At 41.1% G+C, this 25585-nt stretch overlaps 1 protein-coding gene across 3 annotated transcripts in view; it reads left to right on the plus strand.

The window, feature by feature from the left end:
* The window catches only part of ZNF804A (zinc finger protein 804A), a 162378-nt gene extending 140145 nt beyond the window's left edge, over window positions 1–22233 (plus strand). For all 3 annotated transcript variants that reach the window (XM_032114795.1, XM_032114796.1, XM_032114794.1), the window contains 2 exons: window positions 12615–12745; window positions 15090–22233. In XM_032114795.1, coding sequence (XP_031970686.1) covers window positions 12615–12745; window positions 15090–18378 — 3420 coding nt within the window. In that variant the 3' untranslated portion in view covers window positions 18379–22233. The remainder of the gene's footprint in view (window positions 1–12614; window positions 12746–15089) is intronic.
* Window positions 22234–25585: the final 3352 nt, after the last annotated feature.

The following is a 25585-nucleotide window of genomic DNA, read 5'->3' on the forward strand; positions in this document are numbered from 1 at the left end:
CTTATGACAGTTCAGATTTCAGAGTTCAGTGCTGCAGGTAGTGGTCTGTGCTGTCTTCCTTGTGCAAGGCTCACCTGTAAATCAGAACCTGTATCACAAGAGTGGATGTATTTCTATCCTTGCTGTCGTTATTGTGAAGAAAAGGTACAAAAGAATCATGTCAGTTTTCCTTAGGTATTGCTTTCTGCCTTTAAGAATGTGGACTGAGATTTGGGTACATTTCCATTCATTAATGAGCTTTACGTTATTAGTTAATTATTGTTTTTCTTAATTTCCTGGTGATTCTTAATCAAGGGCAAATTATCTCCTGATAGGTTCATATCTGACTGAGGTAAAGAAATGTTGCAATGAATTCCTCCTGGGTTCTATTGAAAGAGAAAGCTGGACCTGCTGTACCCATCATCAGCTCCGTTATGTGTTCCTCAAGGCTGGGGTACCCTGCCAAACACCTTCTGCACTTATGGGGGTGAAAGAAACACACCCACCGTGCAAAGCCAGGAATTCGTTAGTTTAGCTTGAACAAAAGTCTAACAGCCTACTGAAAGAATTATTATCAGGCCAATTATGATCATACAGGCACTTACAGTCCAGATTATCTAATTATAAGAGCTCATTCTTGATAATGATACAAATATAATAAGGTTTCTAGTGCCTGATCCTTTTCTGGTGTTAATGGTCCTCCTGAAGAAGAAAAACGAGTTGTTGTTAGCAATATGAGTTCTTCATGTGGGGGAGTATGATGCTGGTATCCTCTTTGCCAGGAAGAAGGTGAAGTTAATGTTGATGGTTTCTTCCTCCTCTTCCAGGTCTTATTTGGGGACATTTTTATGTATTTACTAGCACAAATCCACTTAGTTGCTCTTTATCCAGCACTTCATGATAATGTAGTCAAATTTGATATATATAATAATTTATATATAATAATTTTTACATATGTTGGAGGCTTTTTGACAGAATCCCAGAATGAGTCAGGTTGGAAGGGACCACAGTGGGTCATCTGGTCCAACCTCCCTGCTCAACCCAGCCCATATGGCACAGGTCTGGAATATCTACAGTGAGGGAGATTCCACAGCCTCTCTGGGCAATCTGCTCAGTGCTTGGTCGCTGCACAGGAAAGAATTTCTTCCTCATGTTCAGGTGGAACTCTCTGTGCATCAGTTTCTGCCTTCTCCTCTTATCCTGCTGCTGGGCACCACAGAGCAGAGCCTGGTCCATGTTCTCACACATCCCTGCAGACACTGACGGACATGGATGAAGTTCCTCCTTGTCTCCTCTCATTGCTGAACAGCCTCAGCCCCCTCAGCCTTTCCTCAAGAGAGATGCTCCAGTCCCCTTAATCATCTTTGTCACCCTCCGCTGGACCTGCTCCAGGAGCTCCATGTCTCTCTTGTCTGAGGATCTCAGAACTGGACAGAGCACTCCACATGTGGCCTCACAAGGGCTTCATTTTCCTCTTATCCCTGAATGCACTTTTATCCATATTTTGAAGTTGCATTCCTCTAGCAAGCAGTAATGTAGCATTAGTGAGTTGTTTATAGCTCTGGGACCCTGCTGCCATTCCGTTCCTTCCACCTTCAAGGCCCCTGATGTGAACTTGTGCTTGTCCTTTTGGGAGGCTCTGTCACAGTGTGTTACAGTCCTTGTTTCCCACAGCAGCCTCCAAGCTGTGGTTTACTGATAATTAAAGGAACACTTTATTAGCATAGCATGGTGATACACACATCCCTGCTCTGCAGTTCCTAACATTTCCCTCTGCAGAAGCAGTGAGGCAGTAGAAGATACACATAAATACAGACTTGCTGGCCCAGCATCTTTTTTTCTTCACGATAACATCAGTGGTGTTTTTCCATGATGACTTTGCAACACACTTCATCTGCATCATTGAAACTGAAAACATGTATCAAATCACGGTATTAATTGATCATACCTTGCAAGATGCAGCCTTTATATTTAAGATTTTTTCTGTAGTCTGGTGTTTTTCTCCAAGGACTCTGTGTGTATAGTATTACATGTTGGCTTAAGGATAACTGAGATTTTGTCTGTACCCCTTTGCTGTGGCTGAGATGTGTCAAAATTTGCATAGGCTCACTCTTGTCTCAGTTTTCATTGGTCAAATTTATGTTCTTTGAGGAAGCTTGTCATGGTCCTGGGATAATGCTGGCAAGGACCAGATCCTGCTGATAAGAAGCAATTTGTGAGGAGAGGCTTCGAATGGCTCAGTGATTCAATATAAAACTGATATGAGAAACGGATTGTGATTTAGCTCTGACATAAAGAACTAAAATAAAGAGCTCACTTTGGGGGAATTCATGTATCTCCTTCAGCCCATCAGTTATTAGTGTATCCTTCAAGGGTTATGGGAAATAACCTTTAGAGGACCTAACTGTAAATATTAATTCCTCAGTTTTGGCCATTGTGCACATTGTAGAGATTAGAAAGATTTAAGAATTGGTAGGTTCATTTCAGTCTCTGTGGCAGACTTTCCTAAAATGTCAGTGACTGAAGAGGCTGAAACTAGAAAACATAGACTAAAAATGTCTCCTATCAATTTTTAATTTGCTTGTAGAAAGGGTATTTTGTCCTCCTGCAGTCAGGATGGAGTAAGAATCAGAATAGCAGGAGGATCCTACGGAGAACTTCAGTGCTGGAGACACAGTGATCACAGTGAAAAGCTGATAAATGTCAATGGACACTGGTAGGCGTTGGAGGGCACCAGAGTGAAGAGTTGTTGGATGGAGTCTCAAAGAACTCAGAGGTGCCAAGTACATTATTCATGCAGAAAAAAGCAAAGTGGTCTCCAAAAGGAGCAAAAAGCAGCTTTAACAGCTGAGCCATCCAATCTTGTGTGTTGATGGGAGTATCCATTTTGTCACCTAATCACCTCCCACTGCAGAGCCATTCTAAAGGGAAATCCAATTTTCCCTTTCCAAAGGGGTGTAGAGGTGACCTTCTCTCTGAGAGGTCTTCTTGGTGAAGAAGTGGTTGCTCCTGTGAAATGGTTTATGAAATATGAATGCTGATCAGACAGGGATTTTTCCATTAGCTTTGAGCTCTCTGTATAGAAGAAATGTTTTGGAGTTGTCAGTATTTATGCATAGAAAATTGTAACTGGCCAGAAAATAAAGCACAAATCAACATTTCTCATTCAGTGACTGGTGCCCACCTGAAAATACTGGGAAGCAGTGTCTCCTTGAATTAATATTTTGGTTGCAGCAAAGTCAAATTGGAAAATACTGGATACGCAATGCTCAGAAAGATTATTCTGGATGCATAGACTTCGCTACTGGAGTGAAAGGAATAGTGGTGGATAATGCTGTGGGACCAGGGGATGGCACCTGATGTCTGAAATGATCCATGCTGGCTTGCCCCTCCAGAGCCGGGAGCTGTGGCTGCTGAGGGCACCCCACACTTACGACCACCTGGCTCTTCCCAGAGGGATGGAGATGAGCCCTTTTCTCTAACAGTGCTGGAATTACCATGTCTTGTCAGGATTTACAATGTTGCATGTGGTTTTGGTGGTTTTTTTTATTAGAATCCTAAATGGTGCAGGAAGGGGTGTGAAGGTGAAGTGATCCTTAAAGAAGTGATGTTTACCAATCTTGTCTTTAATCTTTGTGACCAAGGAAGCTTTCTTAAGTGTTGCTGAAAGTTCTCATGGTGAATTTGAAACCTCTTCTCCCCCTGAACTCAGCAGAAGTTTCCCCATTGACTTCGAGAGAAGTATAATCAGGCCTAGAATTATTAAAATAAATACCTTTAAACTAGAGACTCTGTAACCGTTTTCCAGATGTAGAAGTCTGTGTCAGCTTCATGTTCTTTTCATTATCTGGTAAAATTATTTTGATAGGTGAGATGCTAATTCTGTGTTTCTATGTTGTTTTCTTTGTGTGTCCTTAATATTTACGGAATATTCAGGTGATTTTTGCTGAAGATAACAAAAAATACCCCGCAGCTTGCAATAAGCCGAGGCTGTTATTACACACGTGGTTAGTAGCTATCACAGTGAAATATTCAGTGTGCAACGCTCAGCAATTCTGCAGGCTTAAAACAATGTTTTTGCACAATGGCAACACTGCAGCCATTAAGTCAACTTTAGAAAACATAGTTATCTTAAAACAAAAGCAAAAGAAGTGTTAATTTATGCTTCATAACCTGTTATTTGTCAAAATCCTGGAGTCTTGTTCAGCTGTAAGCCACAGTGCTATCTGCACCCTGCAGCAGGGGATACTGGAGAGGAGCAGAAATGCACAGGCACCAGAAGGGTGTCAAATCAAGTGAGTCTTCTTGTGCTGGGAAGAGCATTAATCACCCCATAATGAAGTACGTGTTTGTTTCTGACAGATAATTTGAGAAAGAAAAGAATAAGAGCTAAGAAATTTCTTTTTCCTTCTATTGCTCCCGTGTACATCTTTTGCAGTTACATAATCAAGAGTAATGAGTGAGATATTCATCAAGGATAACTAGCTTGCATGTATCTTACAGATGCAAGTGTGCAAAATATTTGATGTTCTGATTTTCCTCATGATTCTGAAACAGTAACATTTTCATTAGGTTTTGCTTTTCATTTTAAGCTCAAGAGTAATTTATTTTTTCCCCATAAACTTAGGTGGAAAAATATAACTTGAGACACTCAGCAAGATGCTTCAACACAAGTATGTCATCTCAAAAACTAATTATGTTTCATGAAAATCAATTTCAGTCTTTATATTACAAAATTAGAAAAGACCAGTATGAATTTTCAGTTGTATAACATAATACATATATTTTATATATATTGGTAGGTCCTAAATGTAAAAGTTGTCTCAACAGTTCTCTTTTAGCAGACTACACAACAAACTGTACTACTGTGTATTGTACAAGTGTGGTCATGAGCCAGTTAGAGTTGTTTGAGAAAATTTGCATCACATCAATTCACTTAAAGTTAGCGAAAAGTTTTCTGAATCATGAAGAATCTCATCTTCTCATCACCTGCCTCCCATCAGTCCCATGATGGGCGGGTAAGGCAATACAAACCTTCCTTTCCTCTTAATTCATCTCCACTTTCTTCCCAGTCTGGGTTGATGCTCATGGCAGTGCTCGGAAAAGAGCAGTTTCACATCTACTGAATCAACCTTTTCAGGAATATTATGGGCTCCAAGGACTTGCTATTTTTAAATCCTGCATATAACTATGCATGTGTTAGATTTCTTCTAATATTAAAACACCATCAGGAGGGAATGGCTGCAATCTGTGGTAGAAACAGGAGGGGAAAAGGATTATTCACAGCCTGTATGTTACTTGTTGTCATCTGGAGGGCTTAATATCTCATCATTTACTATGTGGTTCTGTTGCGAAGTTGTGGAGCTCTTGGTATTTAAGAAAAGGTTTAAATTTTGCAGCTCAAGGTGAGATGCAAACAGCCACAGGCAGAGGCAGGCAGAAGTAGCTCATAACTTGGAACAAACTGGAAGTTTTTGCTAAGCCAGCAATAGATTCATGTTATTTATTAAAGGCCTCTTAAAAGTGAAGTGAGTGGCCATTGTGGTTCATATGCTGATAATGTGAGGAGGTAACTCCTGCCCAAGACAGAAATCCTACAAACCATGTTTGGAAGGAGTTGCTGCTTTCTCGCTCGCTGAGACAAGATCAGGTAAATGGGTCTTGTCGCATTCAATTCTTGAATTTCTGCAGGGCTGGAGATGCCCCAGCTCCTCCTGGTGACACGTCCTGGTGCCACACCACCCTGACAGGAAGCTTTCCCTGGCTCTCATCAGCAACTCCCCATGGAGTGGTTGTGGGCTGCTGTTAAAAATACCCTCTGTTCCTCTTCTCTTTCAGGAACCTATCATAGCAATTAATTCCACAGTGGCAGGATGAAAAAGAAGAAAAAAAAATCTATTAATTTCTTCCTTAGCTTACTTCTTTGTGAGGTTGAATTACTAATTTCATTGAGAAATGGCAGCATTTCTCCTTTCTATGGAAATAACTTGCCTTGTGTAACTTCTGCTGGGAAGGCCTGTAGCACTAACAGGGTAAATTCTTTGGGTATTACAGTATCTTTTTCTTGGAGCTTTAATTTTTTCCTCTAATCTTTACAAGAGGAGATTTTTTTTTTTTTTAGTAATAATAATAATAATATGAAAGATATTGCCATGAAAAGTATGTAAAATTGCAGAGCACAAGACAAGAGATGCTGCCCTGTTGTGCTGGGTGAAGGAGTTTCCAGCTGCAGAACAGTGAAATATATAAATGCTCTCACAAACCACTGAAGACAGAAGGAAAATATGTGCATTTTACATCTTAGTAAGCAATGTTTTCTGCTTTAAATGGCATATTTCATTCCCCATTTGAGCATTTACAGGTGTTACATGAGCTGTGATCTAGTCAGTTATTATTTATAATTGATTAAGCTTGATCCTCTTTGTGAAAGAGTCTAATCTGGTTCAGTGTGACGAGTGTTTATCTGATGAGTTCTTGTCACTCTGTTGGTTGCCCTGTAATTCACATAAAGCAGCAATATCCCATCTCAGTTAACAGGGAGTTATCGACAGCAGTCCTGCAGCATTCAGAGACAGGGGAATATGCACAGCTTCTAGAATCATCATTGGCAGCAAAGAAACACTTATATTAATACTCATTACATATCATAGAGATTTTTTTTAAAAACAAGTGGAATACAAGCTAAAAAAAATGGCTTTATTAAAAACATGTTTTGTATCATGTACAAATTTAGAGGGAAGAGATGTTTAATTTATTTTAAATAAACCCAAATGCCAATTTTGTCCCGCTTCCACCACAGTGCTGAACTATCAACCCATGTTGCCCATGTTTAGGTAATTAGGAAATTTTTGAAAGGCAAAAGGAGCTGCAGTGGACTTCCAGCTCCTTTCAGGGTACAAATGGAGTTATAGGAAGGACAGGACCTAGGGAAGCTCCTGCTGGACTTGGGATCCACATGCAGGACTGAATATCCTGTGTCTTCATGATCCCAGCCTGTTGCTGGCTGGGCAGGTGGAGAGGGAGTGGGCTTGGCCTTTTATTTGGATGAGTTATTTTTAAAAGCTAAACCCACATAAATTAATGATTTAGTGACTACTGGGAATACAGTCATTTTTCCTAATAAAATAAAAAAGACAATAAAGCATCAAGATTTGATGTCATGGCTGTTAAATTCTGAAATTTTATACTTCCATTGATCAGAAAATGAATTTATGGCCTATGTATTTTCAGCATTGTAAAAGTCCATGTAATTTAGTTGTTAATCTAAGGTCAAAAGCGAATTAGCATAATAACATCTGAACTGCACTGCCCTAAAATCCCCTGATAGACATCTCTCTGACTCCTGCTATTATAAAAACTGTTCCCATTGGTTCTTGACCCTATTAAAGTTATTCCTAGATAAGCTTTTGTCTTGGTTTGAAAGATAGGTGTCTGCTAAGGAAGGCAGAAGCCTCCCTGAGAATGGCAGATACAACCCCGTTCCATCCGAGTTATTATAATTTTGAAATCAAGGGGCTTTTAGGCAAAGATGTGGAAAATAGGAATAACAGTTCTTTACTATTATTTATCTATATGTGTATAACCAGTCAAACAAACAACAATAACTATGGCAGTAACAGCAAACAATCACAAACCCAGTCCCAGCCTTCTCGGCTGTCGGGCCCTTTCCCCTCGGGTGCAGTTCCGCTCGCAGCCGGCAGGGGCGCTGGCGGCTCCCGGTGAGCAGGGCAGGTGCGATGGTTCCCCCGCGGCTGCAGGGGGCGCTCCGGAGCGAGCTCAGGGAGCACGCGGCTCTGGTGGCCTGGGATCCCGGGAAGGGATGGAACAAAGGCTTCACAAACCCCCTGGGGAGCCGATCCCGGTGTCCGGCCGGACCCTTGGGAACAGCAGGCTGGAACGGCAGGGACGATCACAAATCCCGGATGGCAGACGAGGTGTATCCAAACGGAGAACCCCCGGAGGCCTGGGCAGGCAGGCCGAGCAGGGCTACAACGTAGCGAAGGCTCGAAGCAGCAGCGGGGCAGGGCAGCCACAGCCCGGCCCCCAATGGGGCAGGGAAGGTGGGCTGGGGATCCTGGGGTCTTTCTCCGCAGAAGGAAAAAAAACAGCCGAGGAAAAAACAGCTTCCCTCTCTGGCGTTTGGGGACTGAACTGCCCACACACCCAGGTGAAACAAAAGAGTATCCAGGTGCACCCCACCCCCAGTGGGTAGCTCTTTGTTTTCCTTAAATACCCAGCAATTTGTCCTCCTAGCAACAGTATGGGGGAAAATTCCTTTAACAGAAAAAAACTAGGAGAACTCCTAAAACCCCAACAGCTCTGCAAGGCTAGTTTATGAGAGCCTGCTTGAATAAGTAGTCCTTAGATGATGCCTTTGTGCTGGTGGGATGACTGTTTTTCCTGTGAGATATTTACACCACAGAGAGAGCCTGTATCAATCCTGATGCTTGTTATGATTTCCTCTTTGGTTTCATAAACTTTGTTAAAGTCTCACTGCTTTTCAGAGTCAGTTCTGACAATGTTAAGTTATACGTTCAAAGGTATAAAATTATTTCAGGCTGGGTATTTCCACCTCTCATTTTATCACCTTAGTGTCATAGTATTCACGTACATTGTGTTTCACCATTCAGCCTTTACGTGCTTTTGCTGTCCTGGGTATGTTTATTAAATAAGGCCTTCTTCTGTGTATTGCAACAAGTGTTTAACTCTTGAGTTTAAAAAAAAAAAAGCCAACACCCACTTTTCAGGGTGGCAAAGGGCTTGCAATAATGATGTAAGAAGTACATGTAATGTCCTAATGTGTCTTTAGTTTTGAGAGGATTTGATCCAGAGGGGGACTTCAGGCATCTGGCTCTGGCAGCAGGATCTTGTGGGCTTGTGGTTTCTCTATTATAAAATGCAGGGGAGAATTGGGAAACTCAGATTTAGGAAACTCAGATTTAGAAAACCTTTTGAAAAGCAGCATGCTGAACTGAACTGTCTAGTGTGGTAAATGAGGAAGACAAGGGTGAAGTGAAGAGGCCAGAAATGGGGTCCTTTTGGAAATCCACTTAGGATGTACCGGGTGTGCACTAAGACTCCTGGCTGAATTTTTTAGAAATAGGTGGAATATTTCTGCTTCAGGCCCCGTGTCACAGTTAGATTTATTAAAATAATCCTGCTTCTGCCCCAGGGAAAGCAGCCCAGTTGCAGGATCCCATTACAAGGCTGGAGAATCAGGGTCAGGCTTCTCATCCCTTCAGGCTGGGCACAGTCATTTGCAAACCGATGGTGCCCATACTCTGCACCTCCAACGTGGCAATACAGTGTATCAGGATAATGATGAAGGCATTTAGATCTCTTGGAGAAATGTCATTTAATTATTCATTGTGAACTGTTGGTTGAACTCTGATGGCTGGGTCACACACGTTTTGAGCTTCTTTGTAAGCAGAAGAAAATACAGGAGGGAATCCAATACAGTATCCCTGCCTGCTAATTATTTGCTTACCGATCCATGGACAAAAACAAACATAACAGGCATTAAAACAGCTACTGAAGTTAGCATTAGCGAACAGCTCTGCCACATGAAAAGGCAGAAAGATGATAAGAAGAAGATGTTTTTTAGGAACAAGTCACACTTTTCTATTGCTGCTATTTACTTTGAACAACTTTAGGGGGGGTCCTTCTGATGCTAAGAATGCATGGACTAATGGTATGATTGGGTAATATCTCATTTTCATTTGCATAACTCAAGTGAAACCAACAATTTGCAACTAAGGGCAGCATAAATGTAGTGCCAGCAATCCCAAGCGTGACTAAGTGCAGTAAGGGAATGCCGGTGATGATATTTCATCACATGGCAAAAAAAACAAAGTAGAAAATAACTACAGTATCAGAAAAATAAAAACTGGAGGGGACAGTCACTCATTTAGGTGATCTTTGATTTAAAGGAAATAGCATTTGTTTGAAACAGCAGGTGCATATCTTGTTTAGAACTAGGAGGAATTCCACTTAGACATGCATTTGCACAATAAAGACCTCAGGAGTTGCCAAGGTATAATCTTTGCAGATTGTTAAGCACTCCATGAAAAAGACTGAGATACCAATTGTGAGAAGAAAAAACCCATTGTGTAAGTTATTTATTTTCTGCTATGACCAGTTTTCTGTACAGGAAAGAGAGGGTGTGTCTACCAGGAGGTCTGACAGAAGGGGAGCTCTGCGACCAGGAGCTCTCCCATAGAGAAGAGCAGGCAATGGCTGTGTGCAAAAAACTTGTGCCACACCTACTTGTATGGCTATCCAAGGAGAACAATTTAATTACTTAAAAATTGAGAACAAGTGTGGAGTTCTTTTAACTTGCAGCAGTAAGACTAAAGGGTTCAAATTCTGGTCAGACTCAAAGCACTAATTATAATCATCCCAGTAATTGCAGAAAAGTACTGCAGCTGGGAGGTGATTACGGTTTTGTATACACCTCAGCTGCTCCTTTTTAACCATGTGAGACAGCACGCTATTATCTTCCTTTTGTTCCCTTACTTATCACTTACCTCTTTCCTTAGCACTGGAGGGGGAAAAAAATCCTGAAAAAATATTAGCTCTGCAAAATGCAATGAAATCCTTTCTTTAAGGGCCAAGGGCTGGAGGTGGGGAGGGGAAGGAGCAAACTTCATCCCTTCTCTTGTGTTTTGAGCACTCAGAAGTTGCCTATGAAACTAAATACTTCAGGGTTCATGAGTGGCTGGTAGGAAGCAGGGTCAGTATCATGCTATCTTTAGGAAAACAGGAGTGCACAGGGGTAAGATATGTTCAACAAAGATGCTTCACATTTCAAGCACTCTTTTCTGGGAAAAAAGATATCATACCTCTAGTTCTGAGTGTGCTTATAGCCTTATACTGTATTAGCACAATAAAGCAAATTTTTATAAGTAGAAAATGTTGATATTTAGAAAATATAAATGGTGGAAGAAGTGATTACATTTCAGATTATTTTTCTCTATCTATCAAGGATATCCAGGCATTTGAAAAAGAATGCAAAACTTGAAAATAGAGCATGGTACTCACTCATTTTTCTGCAAGTTTTTCTCTGCATGTTTCTCTGTATTTATTTCTTGGCATTGAATGGACTGCCCGAGTAGTGTTACCATCACCCAAAATGGCAAAGACTAATTCAGTGTGTGACTGAATTTTAGAATATCTCAAGCTGGGTTGGACTCATAAGGATCATGGAGTCCAACTGCCTGCCCCTTGCAGAACCACCTAAAACTAAGCCATGTGTCACCAAGAGCCAGATGGTCCCTCAGCTGTTGGCAGGTTTGGTGCTCTGGCCACTTCCCTGTGGAGCCTGAGTGACTGACCACCCTCTCAGGGAAGAAGGGGGTGACAATATGTGTGAGGTATTTTTCTGTGAATAGGGGAAAGGAAAATTCACAAAAGACGTGAAATAAAAGAATTGAGAAGGAGCAGGAGGACTCTGCTGACAATGTTTTGCAAACTCCGTTCTGTGTATCTATTATGTGTGCCTCCAGTGGTAACAAAAGATCTGAATACCCCTCAAACAATTTGAAGTTAGAGTTTTTGCTTTTACAAATCACTGTGGCCCCTGTTCATGGCCAGTCATTAGCTGTGGACACTAAAAGGGGGTGGCAAATTACTGGGTTCTTCCCAGAATTGTGAGATTATGGTTTTGTAAGATGATGTCATCAGACTGTGAGCCATAATCAGGGACACACTGAGGACCATGGGGGTTTGGGACTGGAATACATTTTGCTGACATGAAGAACTAGTGAGGTCCCTGCATATTGTCCCTCTGTGATATACAGAAAATATTCCCTTTTTATTTGGAGACTCAGAGCTGAGCACTTTCATTTCCCTCCAAAGAAGTAGTCTGGGGATAAAATCAAATGCGATCTTGGATTGCACCTCAGTATCTGCTTGACTGCTGTGTCAGACACCGGTGAGAGCAGAAAACACAGGCTCCTTCAAAGGGACAATCTCCCCATTTCAAAAGACAGGATTTCTCTGTCTGTTACATCCCCTGGAGATCCCTGCTGGGTCAGGCCCTTTTAACTTCTCTAATAATGACTGGGGTGGCAGGACAGGAGCTCTCAGGAGCTTTGCAGGTGTTGGCATGCTGATAACATGGCAGGGCAGGTCCAGAGGGACCTTGGTAAGCTGGAGAGGAGAACTGACAGGGACCTTCCGCAGAGCAGCAGTGACAAATGCCATGCCCAGCATCTCGGGCAGAAAAATTCCAGATTTAATATAATAGGGGTGGTCAGAAGGCTTTTGAGAGGCTTTGCAGAAAAATACCTGGAGTGGTCTCATTTTTTATTGATATCTCAAAAAGCATTTATGCTGTGGGGAATGTTTTGGGGAGGAGTCATGACCAAAATTCTGGGTGAACTTTGCGTCATCCTACTGAGGCTAGTCTACATCATCACAAAAGCTACAGTAAAATTTGCTAGGTTGTCTATAGCCTGGCTAACCTATCTCTAGCACCACTAGGTATTTTGGTTATTCCCTTGAAATCCTTAAATTTGTTGAATGGTTAGGTTCAGAATAGTTTGTGCTGTGAGCACTTAGCAGAAAGCAACTGTCATTATAAATGTCTCTCATCCCAGGGGTTTTTATGTGCATTATGTCGCTGTTTCTTGCAGAGACTGAAGGAACTGAAACAGAGGGAGTTTGCTCGAAATGTAGCATCTAAGTCACGGAAAGATGAAAGAAAACAGGAGAAAGCCCTTCAACGTTTACACAAGCTAGCTGAGCTAAGGAAAGAGAGAACGTGGTAAGTCCATAGCTGCTCAAACAGAAAAAATAAGCCCTCCGCTGTTAGCTGGTGCTGTGGGACGCAGAAGACCCTTGGCTGTAGCCACACACACGTTTCTAGGGCATTTTGGAAGCATTCTGTGCACAGTATTTGATTCACACTGTGTGCAGGAATGAATGTTAAGCATTGCTTTTTCAGCTGAGCTAAAATGACACATTTTTTTAGTTTAAAAAAAGATGTGTTTCATATATATTTCATAAAACCAGGCACTTTGGTTGAAAGCTGAGTGAACTAGGTCATGCATTTGCAGGCTGACACTACTTCATTGATGAGGTGAGGAACACAGTCTGTCTCTCTAGGATGTAACAGATCTCTGCGATTTAGTTTTCAAAATGCTCGCCTGGGAAAACATCCAGAAACCTAGCTTTAAATCTCAATAGCTGGATTTTTTTTTATTAAAAGGTAAGTGCTCATTTTCCCCTGCTCAGCAGAGTGTTTACCTCCCTCTGCAAAAGTGACTCCTTGCAACTCATACATTTTAGTATTGTGTCTAGGCAAGCTGTTGAAATTAATATTGAGCTTGCTAGTTGTGACTGAATTATCAAAATATGACACAGTTCTGACACTGATAAGCCACTGAAAATATATGTACTTGTCACAGTGTAATCTCTGAAGAAAAAAAAGAGAGAAAAAATGTAGATGCTCAAGTGCAAATGTTTTCTCTTTTTTCAGCCTTCGCCTCCCCAGATGAACTAACAGAGAAGTCCAGCCAAGCTGCAGCTCTTGTTCAGAAATAGTCTCTTTGTCCCTAGTTTGGGTGGTGGGCAGCATGCTGAAGCAAAGTCTGAATGATCAGGTGCATGGGACATGAATGTTGCAGGGTCTGTTTGATGGGAGCAACACGACACCTAATTTTTTATAACTCATGTGGAGACTCTCTCCTCCATGAGTGTTTTAACTGTCCATATTTTATACTTGAGTATATTAGATATCATTCCCCCTAAACATGCTCCAAAATCTGAATTTTGCATATTTCCTGAGAAAGAAGAAAGAGGAACTTACTGTTTCCCTTTTTCCATGCTAGTGAAGCACAGATTTTGCAAGCTTTTGTTGTTTCTGGATTGTTTGGGGTTTTTTAAAATATCCTTCTGCTAGTTCGTGAAGGAAAATTTCTATCTGAGCTTAATTTATCTATTTCATAATTGTCATTTACTACCACTTTGCATCCTTAGAGGTGTGATATAGACAGACACAGGATTTTTTTAAACTGGCACTTTGTAGGCTTGTTTTGTTGAAGTCACCATTTTATTCTGTGGAAGAAAGGATTTGTGTGGGGGTTTAATATGTATTTCAAAATTGTAAAAAACTGGGCAAAGCAGGAATTCTCATGAGGAATTCCTTTCTCATAAAACCTCTACCTTAATTTCTAGATCTGATAGGGTAAAGTCATTATTTTTGGCGCTTCTTGGGTTCCTAAGTGACCCTTGCAAGTTCTACCAATGGCTCATCAGCGAGTATTGCTCTGCACTGTAGCACAGAGTGATTTGGCTAAAACAAGCAAACAAATGGTTTTAACATAGGCCCATTACTCCTAGTGCTGAGCAGTTTCTGTGGCTCCTGGAAAATTGGCAGCTTAAACACTTTTTGCTCTTCTCCTTGCTTCCTACTAAGTCAAATAGAACAGATGGGAAGAGGACATGAAACGAAGAACAGAAGTAGACAGTGATAAATTTTTTCTCAAGAGGGATGAATCACTTACTTTACTTCTGTCAGCTGAAATGCTCTCCCCAGTTTTATTTTTCCATGAAAGAAATTGCTGAGATGGCGATGGTTTGGTTTGTGCACACAAATAGGATGGGGGCTGCTGGGCAATTGCCTGTGGGCAGAGCAGCAGTCACTGGAATGATGACTAAGGGAGAAGTGCTCTATGAAGCACTCTGTTTTAATATATTTTGTAACATGAAGGAATGTAAAACTGCTATCTGTAGTAATAGTGTTGTAACCGTGGTGGTCTGCTGGGCGGAGAAGCAAGATTTCTGTGGAGACAGTCTCTTTGGCCAGCCAGCCTGTCTACAGAAACTTAACTACTTTGTAGGAATGTTAGTCCTTCAGCTGATGACTTCACATGAACGAGCCAGGGGCATAATATTTACTCTTTTTTTTTTAGTACTGGATAACTGATCTTTATCATAAAAGATGGCATTTTTTCATAGTCTAAATGAACATATCCACAGAGTCTTCCTCTTTCCTTAAAAAACTCCCTTAAGTACCAATGTAATTACCAATTCTAATTACCCATGTACCAATTTCTGTCAGCAATCCTCTGAAAGGTATTGACTCAAAGTTTTATTTTCCTTCCTAGTGCTCCTGGAAGTGGCCCTATGTTCAAATCCACTACAGTGACTGTGCAAGATGATTGCAATGATACCCCCAAAAGTGCCGCCATAGATTCTACCAAAAGCCAGAATTTCAGCTGTACATTAATGCACGATGCCCAGAATTGCAAAGACGTTGCTTCTGTTGTTTCTTCCTCTCCTGGAGATGCAGGTAGTCCTCAATCCGACACTAATAAATGTGGAGATCAGGTTCAAGGAGCTCAAGGACACAGAGTTGGGTTCTCCTTTGCTTTTCCTAAGAAAGCAGCAGTCAAACTGGAGTCTTCAGCTGCCGTTTTCTATGAGTTTAATGACGAAACCTCCATGGAGCATGGATTTAGCAGAAGGAGTAGGTTTGTTCCAGAAACATGTAACCTTCAGTCTCCTTCAGCAGCCGAAATAGTTGTATGCCCTGAGGAGAAACACAACTGTTTTCACCCACTGGTGGAAAAATGCACAGACACAGCAGAAGCTCCTGAATCTCAGGAGTCAAAAGAGCCATCTAGTGAGGAAAGCGGGGTGCTGGAGAGTCCCGCTGTAACTCCTGCCATGTCCCACTCAAAGCATCTGGTGTCCTTGGACACGGATAGCCACAGTGTGGATGTAAGTGCAGCCGACTTGGGGCACCAAACACTGCCCCTGGCTGCAGACAGTGCTCAGGTCCTGCCCCTGGATGGCAGTGGGCATGAGCTGCAGGCTAGCAGAGCTCCTGTGCAGGAACTTGTGGAGGATTGTTCTTCTCTGCAGGATGTTGCGGAGGAGAACTATAATGACGGGAACAGTGATCCATCTGCAAATGAAACTGAAATAAAAAACCTGGGGGCAGATGCAGTAGTTCCAGCACCATCTGAAGAAGGTAGTGGAGCCCCAAAAAGCAAACCGGACGTGTACAAGAGACCCTGTCAACCCTTCGTTCCTGTTCTTAGCAAATACGGATCAAATATTCTTCAGTGGCCATCAGAAATGTTAATTTACACAAGTACAGACCCATCAATTTCGTATAGCTGTAATCCTTTATATTTTGATTTTAAGTCATCAAGAGCAAGTGACAGCCAAGAAAAGCCCAAGCATCAACCAAACATACCTCATTTGCACCATAAAACTGAATCTCACCATGTCTTAGTCTCGGATTTTACAAATAAACCTACTTCAGAGTGTGGTGGTTATGAAGTAGAAGTGAAGAAAAATGTGTGCAACTATACAATACCCCTATTAAGTGATGTTTCCCTCTTCAGAAATTGTGACCTTGCAAAAAATCAAAACAAAGTGTCCTTGGATGAGTCGTTCACGATTAGAAAAACAGAAAAGTATCACATATCTCAAAACCCCTTACAACAAAACACTGTGATAGATGAGAAATACAACAAAGTCTGGATCAAAGAAGGCCATGAAAAATGGCTTCACAGAGGCAGAAAAAGTAAAAGGAGAAGAAAATTATGTCATTGTCATTATCATCACTGTGGGGACACAACAGTACCGGAAATGGAGATGTCTCCAGTAACCGAAAAAGAAGTTACTTATAGAGATGAAAATAAATATCAGCACCTCCAAAGTAATTCAGAGAAGTGCAGACATGATGCAGGGAATATCTGGTTAACTGCGAGTGAGGTACTGCAGTCACATCGAAAATTTGGCATTGAAAATGGTCCTAAGAGAGTCATGTCTGCATCAGATCACATACACTGGGACAGAGGCTGGTGTGACTTTTGGAGTGCAAAAAATAGTGGCCAACACCATGGTTGTAAAGGACCACACAGAAAGAGCAAAGCAAGCTCCCGAAGGCAGGCAAAGCAGCTGACTACAAGTTCCAGGAGGCACAGCCTAAGGCACTCTAAAACGTGCTGTAGCTGGAAAGGCAGGAGGTCAAGCTATAACCCAGAGCATAAATGTTTAGGACAATGCAGTGAGGAGAAGGGGCTGAGCCAAAACCAGCCCATAAAGAGAGGTTACAGTGTTCTGACAGAAGAGCCTGAGAAACCCCACCGCAAGCGGAGGCAGCACACCTACTCTTCTTCCTCGGATGAAAGTTCATGTGGACAGACATTATCAGCAGAGGAATGTCTAAGGCAAGTACATGCTTTAGGTACATATCACAAGGCAAAAGGGAAACACAGGAGAAGGAAAACTAGAATCCATCATGTTTTCCTTGACAGGAATGCAAAAAGTGAGACCTCTGAACCTTCCGAAGAAAATTCTGCAAATTCTACATTAAATATTTTGGGGGACCTATTGACTCAAGACTATCTAGAGGAAACTAATGCAGATCCCAAAGATGATGATGCAAAAGATAGGGATGAAACGATGGAGCTGGAGGAAAGCAAGGCGCCTCTAGAAACTGCTGGCCCACAGGTGTTGGAAGATGATAAACTGATGGCGTGCGCAGTGATGGAGAGCGCACCGGCCATGCTTCCTGATGTCATCACAAGTTCTGCTGCTTCTGCTCCTGACCACACTGCTCCAGCAGCTGCTGCCAAGCAGGATCTTCCCCAAGAGGCAAAGAAAAAAGAAAATGTCAACAGTCGTGAAAATCAAGCTCGTTACAAAATTCCCGTCCCCAACAGACACTTGGAACATGCTCCTCCTAAATCCTATCTTTGCCATTATGAATTGGCCGAGTCTCTACCGCATGAGAAAATGGGTGAGGTAGCCGGTGAATGGGTGCAGTGTAATCCTGGCATATTTAGCAGCCCCCCGCCCTTGCCATTCAAAGAAGCACAAGTAAACAGTCACACCTTTCTAACTACCGAGCAGTTAATAGCCCCCTTCCCCCTGCCCGATCAGACGCTGATATTCCCTCCTGATAACCACGAGAAGTTCAAAGAGCTCCCATCGGAGGCGTATCAGCAGATCGTGCCGCAGAACGTGCTGTCCAGCAAAGTGAAGTTCGCGTTCGCCCCGCCGGCGATGCAGCCCCCGGGCTCGCCGCTGCCGCCCTTGCCGCTGCAGCCGCCGCTGTGCTCTACCTCGGTGACCACCATCCACCACACCATCCTGCAGCAGCACGCTGCCGCCGGCGCGCTCAAGGTTCTCCAGCCCCACCAGCAGTTCCTCTCGCAGGTCCCGGCTCTTTCCAGAGCGCCTTTACCTCATCTGCCGGTAGGACCGCGGCTCTGCCCGGGCGGCCACGCAGCCTTTGTCGCCCCGCCGCACCTGCCGCTGCTGCCGCCCTCGGTCCTGCACCCCGTCCCGCTGGCCTTTCCCCCGCTGCCGCACACCGTCTTCCCGTCCCTGCTGGCCCCGCACCCGGCTGTCATCCCCCTGCAGCCGCTCTTTTAGGACAGGAGTGGAGGAAGGAGCGTTCAGCTAAACCGTCCTGCTGTTTATACAGTTCCCTCAAGCTTTGCAAAGTGGTTCTGTGAACTAAACTGGTTAAAATTTCTCATTCCGTGGGAAGCATTTACTGTACGTATAATGATGCAACAAACATTCATGGCAAGTTCAGACCTATACTGTTACTAAAGCACTGAATAGTCTGATACTAATTACGAACTATATATATGTGAAAATCATGTCTTAGAATATGTATAATGTATATAAAATATATTTATAGTTCTATAACTTATGTTGTAAAGTATTCACTTTTTGGTTTTTTATCTTTGTGTATTTGCACCTATTTAATGTTTAGACAAAGCTGATGCACTATGTTTTGTACTATGTTCTCTGAAACTGTAAATCTAGTGACAAATATCTCTTGCAATAAATTTTTGTTAACTACTTAAGTATATCAAAAATCTTTCATTATAAGCCTCATGGATGTTGTTCTTCCATGTTGTTCTGCAGCTGAATAGCATCCTCTGCCCCTGCTATGTTAGGATAACCAGGTTTCCTACATGTCAGTGATTTATTAGGGAGGCTCAGAGGCCAATACCTTGAGTGCAGCTGTCTCACCAAGCCAGAGAGAAAGGGTAATAGATGTGTTTGTGTTAGCGGCTTGATGTCACCGTGACAAATTTTGCCTACTTGTACTATGTGCACAAACTGCTGACTGGTGGAGCTGATCCCTTTTATACTAAACCACAGAAAGACAATGTAACAAATATAATGCTGGTGATGGAAGGGGAAGAAAGGATAATATTGACAGCAGTTTGGCTTCGAGGGAATATTGCTTGTAGCAGAAGGGTAGAGCCTTGGTTCCCCTGAGCAGTTTCTCTGATGGTCCACAAATCTGTTGGAGGGAGCTCCTTGCTGCTGGGCAGCGTGTGAAGGCAGCAAGAACACAGGAGGATGAGGGGGAGGTCAGGAAATCCACCAGAGTTTGATACGAATTCTTACCTCTTCACCCCACTACTTCCTCCAGCATTTCGCTAAAGAAGTAGAATAACAACAGAATAGAGATGAATTAATAATATACTGCCATTGTTTCTAACTGTATTTCAGAGACTTCTCCCTACCTCTGCAGCCTTTTTATTGCTGTCAAGGTTCTTTTTCAAGCTTTAGTGAGGTGAAATCTCGTTTGCTTTAGTATAAGGTGTATCAGACCCATGCCTGCGATAGTCCAGAATAAAAGCAGAAGTCATTCTGAGATAGAACCATCCCTTTGGGTTAAAATGAAGTGTTATGTGAGTGAAGCCACAGATTTGCAGCATGAAGGTTAGTGCTATAAGTAGGCCCTCCATAATAAAAGGTAGGTGATAGCTCTCTCAATTAATTACTTCTTTTCACCTTTTTATATACTATAATAAAATCATATGAAGTTGAACTGAAAGAATAGTGAATTTTAAGTATTATTAATATACATTGCATATTAATAGCTACATGCGTTAACCATTTGCAAAGTAATGCTATATCCTACAACAAATATATCTGGATCTTATTTTCTGCATTGATAGCATTAGAACTTACCTGTATCAATATTGCAAGTTTTAGTATAATATTACATTAAAACTATGGCAAACAACATCTTGCCACTCTAATTATAGAGTCACCTGCTCAAGGGATGTGAGCTTTCCATGTTTTGCAGTTGCAAAGGGCTAAACTATGTTAATAAGCAAAAAGCTGATGAGAAAGAGCAGGTGAGCAGCCAGGTTCTGGAGAGTGCCCGGATCCCCTGCCTGAGGCTGCAGCAGGGCGTGGGATGTTGCTGAGCACCCACCCCTGTAATGCCAGAAGGAAGGTATATTTTCTCTAGTTCTAACTTCAGGTGGATGCCCACTTCTATTTATGTGGTACCTAAAAAATACAGGAATAAGTGACTTCATACTCCTTTGTTTCAAGAGTATGCCTGTGTAAGGTGTTTGTCTCTACTACATCCTGTCGCTGAGCACAGGAATCTCCGTTGGAAGCGGGAGGGTTGTCCTGGGTGACTTGGGTCCCTTGGGTGACATGTACTGGCTTCTGCACTTCTGCCGTCCTCAGTGGGAGGCAGCACAGACAGTGCCCTGGGTTGCACTGTCCCATCAAAGACAAAATCCATCTCATCATAGAGAAGTACATTAAGAAAAAAAGAAAAAGAATCCACGTAGGACAAATATGGTTGCACGTTCTGGCAGGAGATTAAAAATCCCCAATTTAAAATTTTCAGTTGCAATGTTCATTGGAAACTCCCGTCTATGAACTTGGAAGTCCACATTTTTTCACCAAAATGTTCCAGCAACTTTGAATTCTACTTTTTCCTTACAATTTAAATTATTTTTTCTATATTAAGTTGTTAAACAGTTTTAAGACATTGCACAATTCTTTATTATCTACTGTAATTGCTGTTCAATAGTGTATAAACTATTTAAAATAAAAGACTAATAACCATAAAATGTAATAATTTTCTAATATGGTATTGCCTTTAATGCTAGAACTGTTTGTATATGTGACTTCATATGTAAAAGCAAAAGCAGTATAAAAATAAACCACAAGTTAAGTTTCAAATTGAACACACTAAATTAAATTACCTACTGAAATATTCTTTTGAGTTTCTGTTTTATTATTAAATACATAACTTCTAGTAAGTTATATAAGGGTAGTTCTGCTTTTGTATGTTTTATCTGGTATTTTAGATTAAATGTATATTTTTTATTCCATAAATTGGTAGTGTAATTTATAAACAAAAACTATTGAAAGTGCTAAATAATTGAATTTTTATAATTCTAAATAAATTCTACCCAATTCCTTAAATCTAAGTAATTTACTTCTGAATTTAAAAATTTGCACAAATCTAGTGTGTCTATGCTCCTGGCCACTTTGCCAAATTTAGAATTTATTGGGGTTTCTTCCTAGTGCAAGCAGTAAAAGCGTTGCTCCCAAAGGGCAAGAATTAGACCTTCAGATCTAACCCTAAGTGAGGTTAGAGATTTTGTGAAGTGATTTCCCAGACCAGCTCTGCAGAGAAGTACCTGAAAAGTTATGCTGTTCCATTGAGATGAGAAGAATATCTTTATTTTGGTCCTTAGGAAGTTGCAGCCTGCCCAGACTGGCCTTCTTGGGGATGTTCCATTTCTCAGGTAACGTGAGCTATAAAATAATGGTCCAGAGGAGCTCTTGGGCATTGAGGAACGTAACTGTCTCACGTTGTGAGGGACAGTTTGGAGTAACTGGGCTTTTGTCTTGTGTCTCTTGTGTCTGTAAGTACACAGCAATTTTAAAATGCTACCAATACATGCAAAGAATCAGATTGTTCATTCGGTTTCGTTCACAAGCTAGAAGCTACTCAAGCTGTTTATTGCTGGGGAGAAATGACCAGATTTCAGGTTCTGCAGGAGTAAGCAATGAGTTGTGGCTCACGGAGAAAGTGCCGGTCACAGACATTGGTAAAAGAAACACTTTGTGTGGAGGATTATTGTATGAGAATGTTTTTACCTTTCAGTTTAATCAAACAACAATGAAATGGTTATGAAGCAATGTCTTCTTTACCTGCAATGTTAACTTTTCATTAGCTGGTCAACTTTTGGCACTTGTAAAAGAGTCCTTTGGGTACGATATTGAAATGAAGCTTTAAAAGGCTATTGGAACATCCACTTCTCTTTATTCTTGTACATGATGATGTGCTACTAATACAACAGATCAAATGGCTATAATTTTTCTGACAAGTTTATTTTGTGTAACTCTGCTTTTCCTTCAAATTACATGTTTTCTGTTATGATAATATTAACTTGATATGCTGCAGTTAAAATACAGCTTTAAATATATTTGTTCAGATACTTCCTTGGTGTAGATTAATGTACTGCTTCTGGCTTTGGCTTGTAACCACCGAAAATCACAATGCCAAGGGTTTTGTTAACTCCCCCAGATTAAGGCAATACGTTATGACCACATGAATGTATTTTGAAGACAGTTCCTTGTTTGTAAGGTGGTAAATTTTAATCTGATGGGTATTTTGCTGCGGTGCTCAGAGTCTACGTGTTCTGAACTCCATACATTCATTTTCTGCTCTCCAATTACTGTACATTGCCGAAAGGCTTGTGTATGTGTAGCAGTGCACACATTTATGCAATATGCCTACCAGTTGTAAAATATTACAGTGCTATATTAACTCTCTTTATTGAAAGTAAAGACATTTTTACTGTATAAAGATCATGAGATATTTTTAAATTAACATGACTGACTATCTAAATGTGTATGTTATTTCATAGATCACTTTGATTTAGTATTTGCAGCAGGCATGGTTTTGTACATTACGTCCTCCCTTCTCCTCTTCAGGAACATTCTAAAGTTTTCTCTTTTTCTCTGTGACTAAGATTATCAGAGTTTATTGGAATTTGCCTATTTATGAAATGAACCAGGCTATTTTATTACTTTCATCTGCAATAATTAGTGTACCAACTTTATGAATTCTAAGACATCTTATTTTTGCTTCAAGCTTCTGTTTTATTTTATGGGTATTATAAAAGGTTGGGAGAATTTCTACCCTGAGTCTAAATTCTGACCTGTTAGTGAATTTCTGAAACCAATGGACTCTAAGGAAGCTTTGCCATTAGTGTTACAGAGGATTTATTTTGACCTGTAGCATTAGGCCTCTTTATTTATTAAAACTGCCTAATACTTGCTGCTTTCAGTTGAATAATAATTTCATAAGGTATGATGAAGGGCACAATCCAGTAAAGGACAATGAATCAATTTTTAATCAGTCTTCTACCTCCTTTGTTGTCAAGTTTTTTATATAATTAATGACCATAAAGTTAAATCTTTAAAATTTCTGTTCTGGATCATCAGTGGTTTGAAACACATACATGCACCTTCTAGACTAATACCAAAGAGAAAAACTGTTCATTGGAATATTGGATTTTCTATCTGTTCAGGCTCACTTAGAAATTTTAGTAAGTGGGACTACATTAATACAATATGCAGGTAAAATAATGTATCAGGAGTCTTTGTTTTTGCTGAGATAAAATCAAAATGTGCAAATCCATGTAGAAAAAAACATAAATAAGCTTCAAATGTGAACCCATGATGAATACGGTATTGTTTATGAGAATTAAAGATGATTACTCTTAAATCAGAAGTGGTGTTTGTTTGCTATGAATAAGACTTTAAAAGGGAATTTTTTTTCTTCAAAAGAACCAGCAAACAGGAAAATACTTTTGAAAATACTTGGTTTTAGATCAGCTGGGTAGGACCTGTGTACCTTTCTCATGGGTGAGAAGGAGCAAGTATTGGACATTCAAAATCCTACATGTCATAAGGAAAAATCTTACACTTCCAGTGCACTCTTATCTCGATTTAATCCAGTGAAACCTGCAGGAAGAATTAGGAGATTCATTTAAATGAATATATTTGGACTACTGTGAATACAAAGAAAGTGAAGCCCAGCTCAGGTCCAAATTTTTTCTTGCAATGTGACTCAGATTTAACAGCCTACGTAATTTGACCCCCAACCTTCTTGCATGTCACAGACTCTTCTATAAATGGCTTTTATGTCACTGGAGTGCTGGCAAGAATGACAGTGAAATCCAATCTCTCCTCTTGTGTCAATAATGCCTGCTGAAGCCATCACTGTAGGAGATGCTGAAAGGAGGAAAACTGAATTGGACAGTGCCTAAATCATGCTTTTTACTTGTGGAATTGTAAGTGGAAATGGGAGCTTACTTGCATTTTACTGTTTCTACATCTCCAGCTGTGCATGTGTGTGTGTACACATGTACCAGGTTACTGGTTTAGGATTATTTTTTTCTAGGTGTAGTTAAGTAGTGGTAAGAATATCTTGTTTGAAATGTACATAGCAGAAGGGAAGAAATTGTTGAAAGGAGGAATAATGACACAGAATAATAAGGAGAAAAAGTGGTTGTAATATAATGAGCCCATCTTTTCCTCTCGAGGGTAGAGGGAAGTTGCATGAAGTTATTTTACCTGCTTTTTATTTGGTGGCTCTGTTTTGTATCTTTTTACCACCGAAATTAACAGCTCTGTTTGCCTCAGCTGGTCTGTCAATCCATCAGTGTCAAAGAAAAAAAGTCAGGTTTGCAGGAGAAAATCTGCTTACAATTTGCTCTTAATACAGTCCCTTTTCTCCCTGGAGAAATTATTCATAGAATGAACCTTCAGTGTGCAAAATAAGCCCGTTGCTCTCCCTGCCACTGCCTACAGCTGCATGTTTGCTCACCTTTTGTTAACTTGTCGTTCTCCAGGAGCAGAAGAAATTAGAAGGAAGCTGCTTTTTTCCACTTCCACCAGCTGAAGAAGACTCAGGTCTCCAACTGGGTTTCCTCAGCTCTGTTGGATGTTGGTGCAGTTGCCTGCCCATGACAGAGGTCAGTCAGGCCTCTGTTCTTGAAGCCATAAGAGGAAACACAGTCTGGGATGTGGGGTATTTTGTGGCTTATTTTCCACAAAGTGATGTGGGCCACTGAATATGTTATTGGTTAATAAAAAAAGGCGGAACGCTATTAAGGTTGTAAAAAGCAGATTAAATAGAAGCTAAGTGTTGGGGTGAGAATACTGAATGTCGATCACAAAAGGTTTCAGGAGGGAATTGTCAAAGGTAAGAAATTGATAATTAAGAAAAAGAACAGTAGTAATAATATTTTACATATGATGTAAAATACCTTACATAGGCAACATCTGTGCAAAAAAAAGCAGTCTTGAGTCACCAGTCAAGTACTGGGAGCTGAATTTTGGGCAGCAGGTTGTTGAGGGAAGCAGAGTTGTATGGAATGTAGAACAGTATGCACAAGGGGAGAAGGAATTGCTACTCTGAAGAATGTCTTGAAGGACAATAGAAAGTGGTTTTAGGGGAAAGCATACAGATACTTTTGGAGGGAAAAGGAAGGTAGGGGTGAGGGAGATTGGACCTGCCAATGTTCATGGAGCTGGATGGTGACACAAAGAGGTACAAATGAGGCAGGGTGGCAGGGGAGGCACTGCTGCAAGAGTTTTTAAAGACAGTTTTCATAAACTCTACTCAAGCCTGCAGAAAGTAGTGCTAATTAATCTCTAGAACCCCCCGCCTCCTTTTATTCAATTATCCTTGGGGGGTACTTCTACATTTAACCCCAGGACGGCAAGTGCTGGGGTTTCCTGACGCAGCATTGTGCAGCATTAGTATGCGCTGTGGGATGTA

Source organism: Corvus moneduloides, chromosome 7, assembly GCF_009650955.1.
Source record: "Corvus moneduloides isolate bCorMon1 chromosome 7, bCorMon1.pri, whole genome shotgun sequence".
In the NCBI taxonomy this organism is placed as follows: Eukaryota; Metazoa; Chordata; class Aves; order Passeriformes; family Corvidae; genus Corvus; species Corvus moneduloides.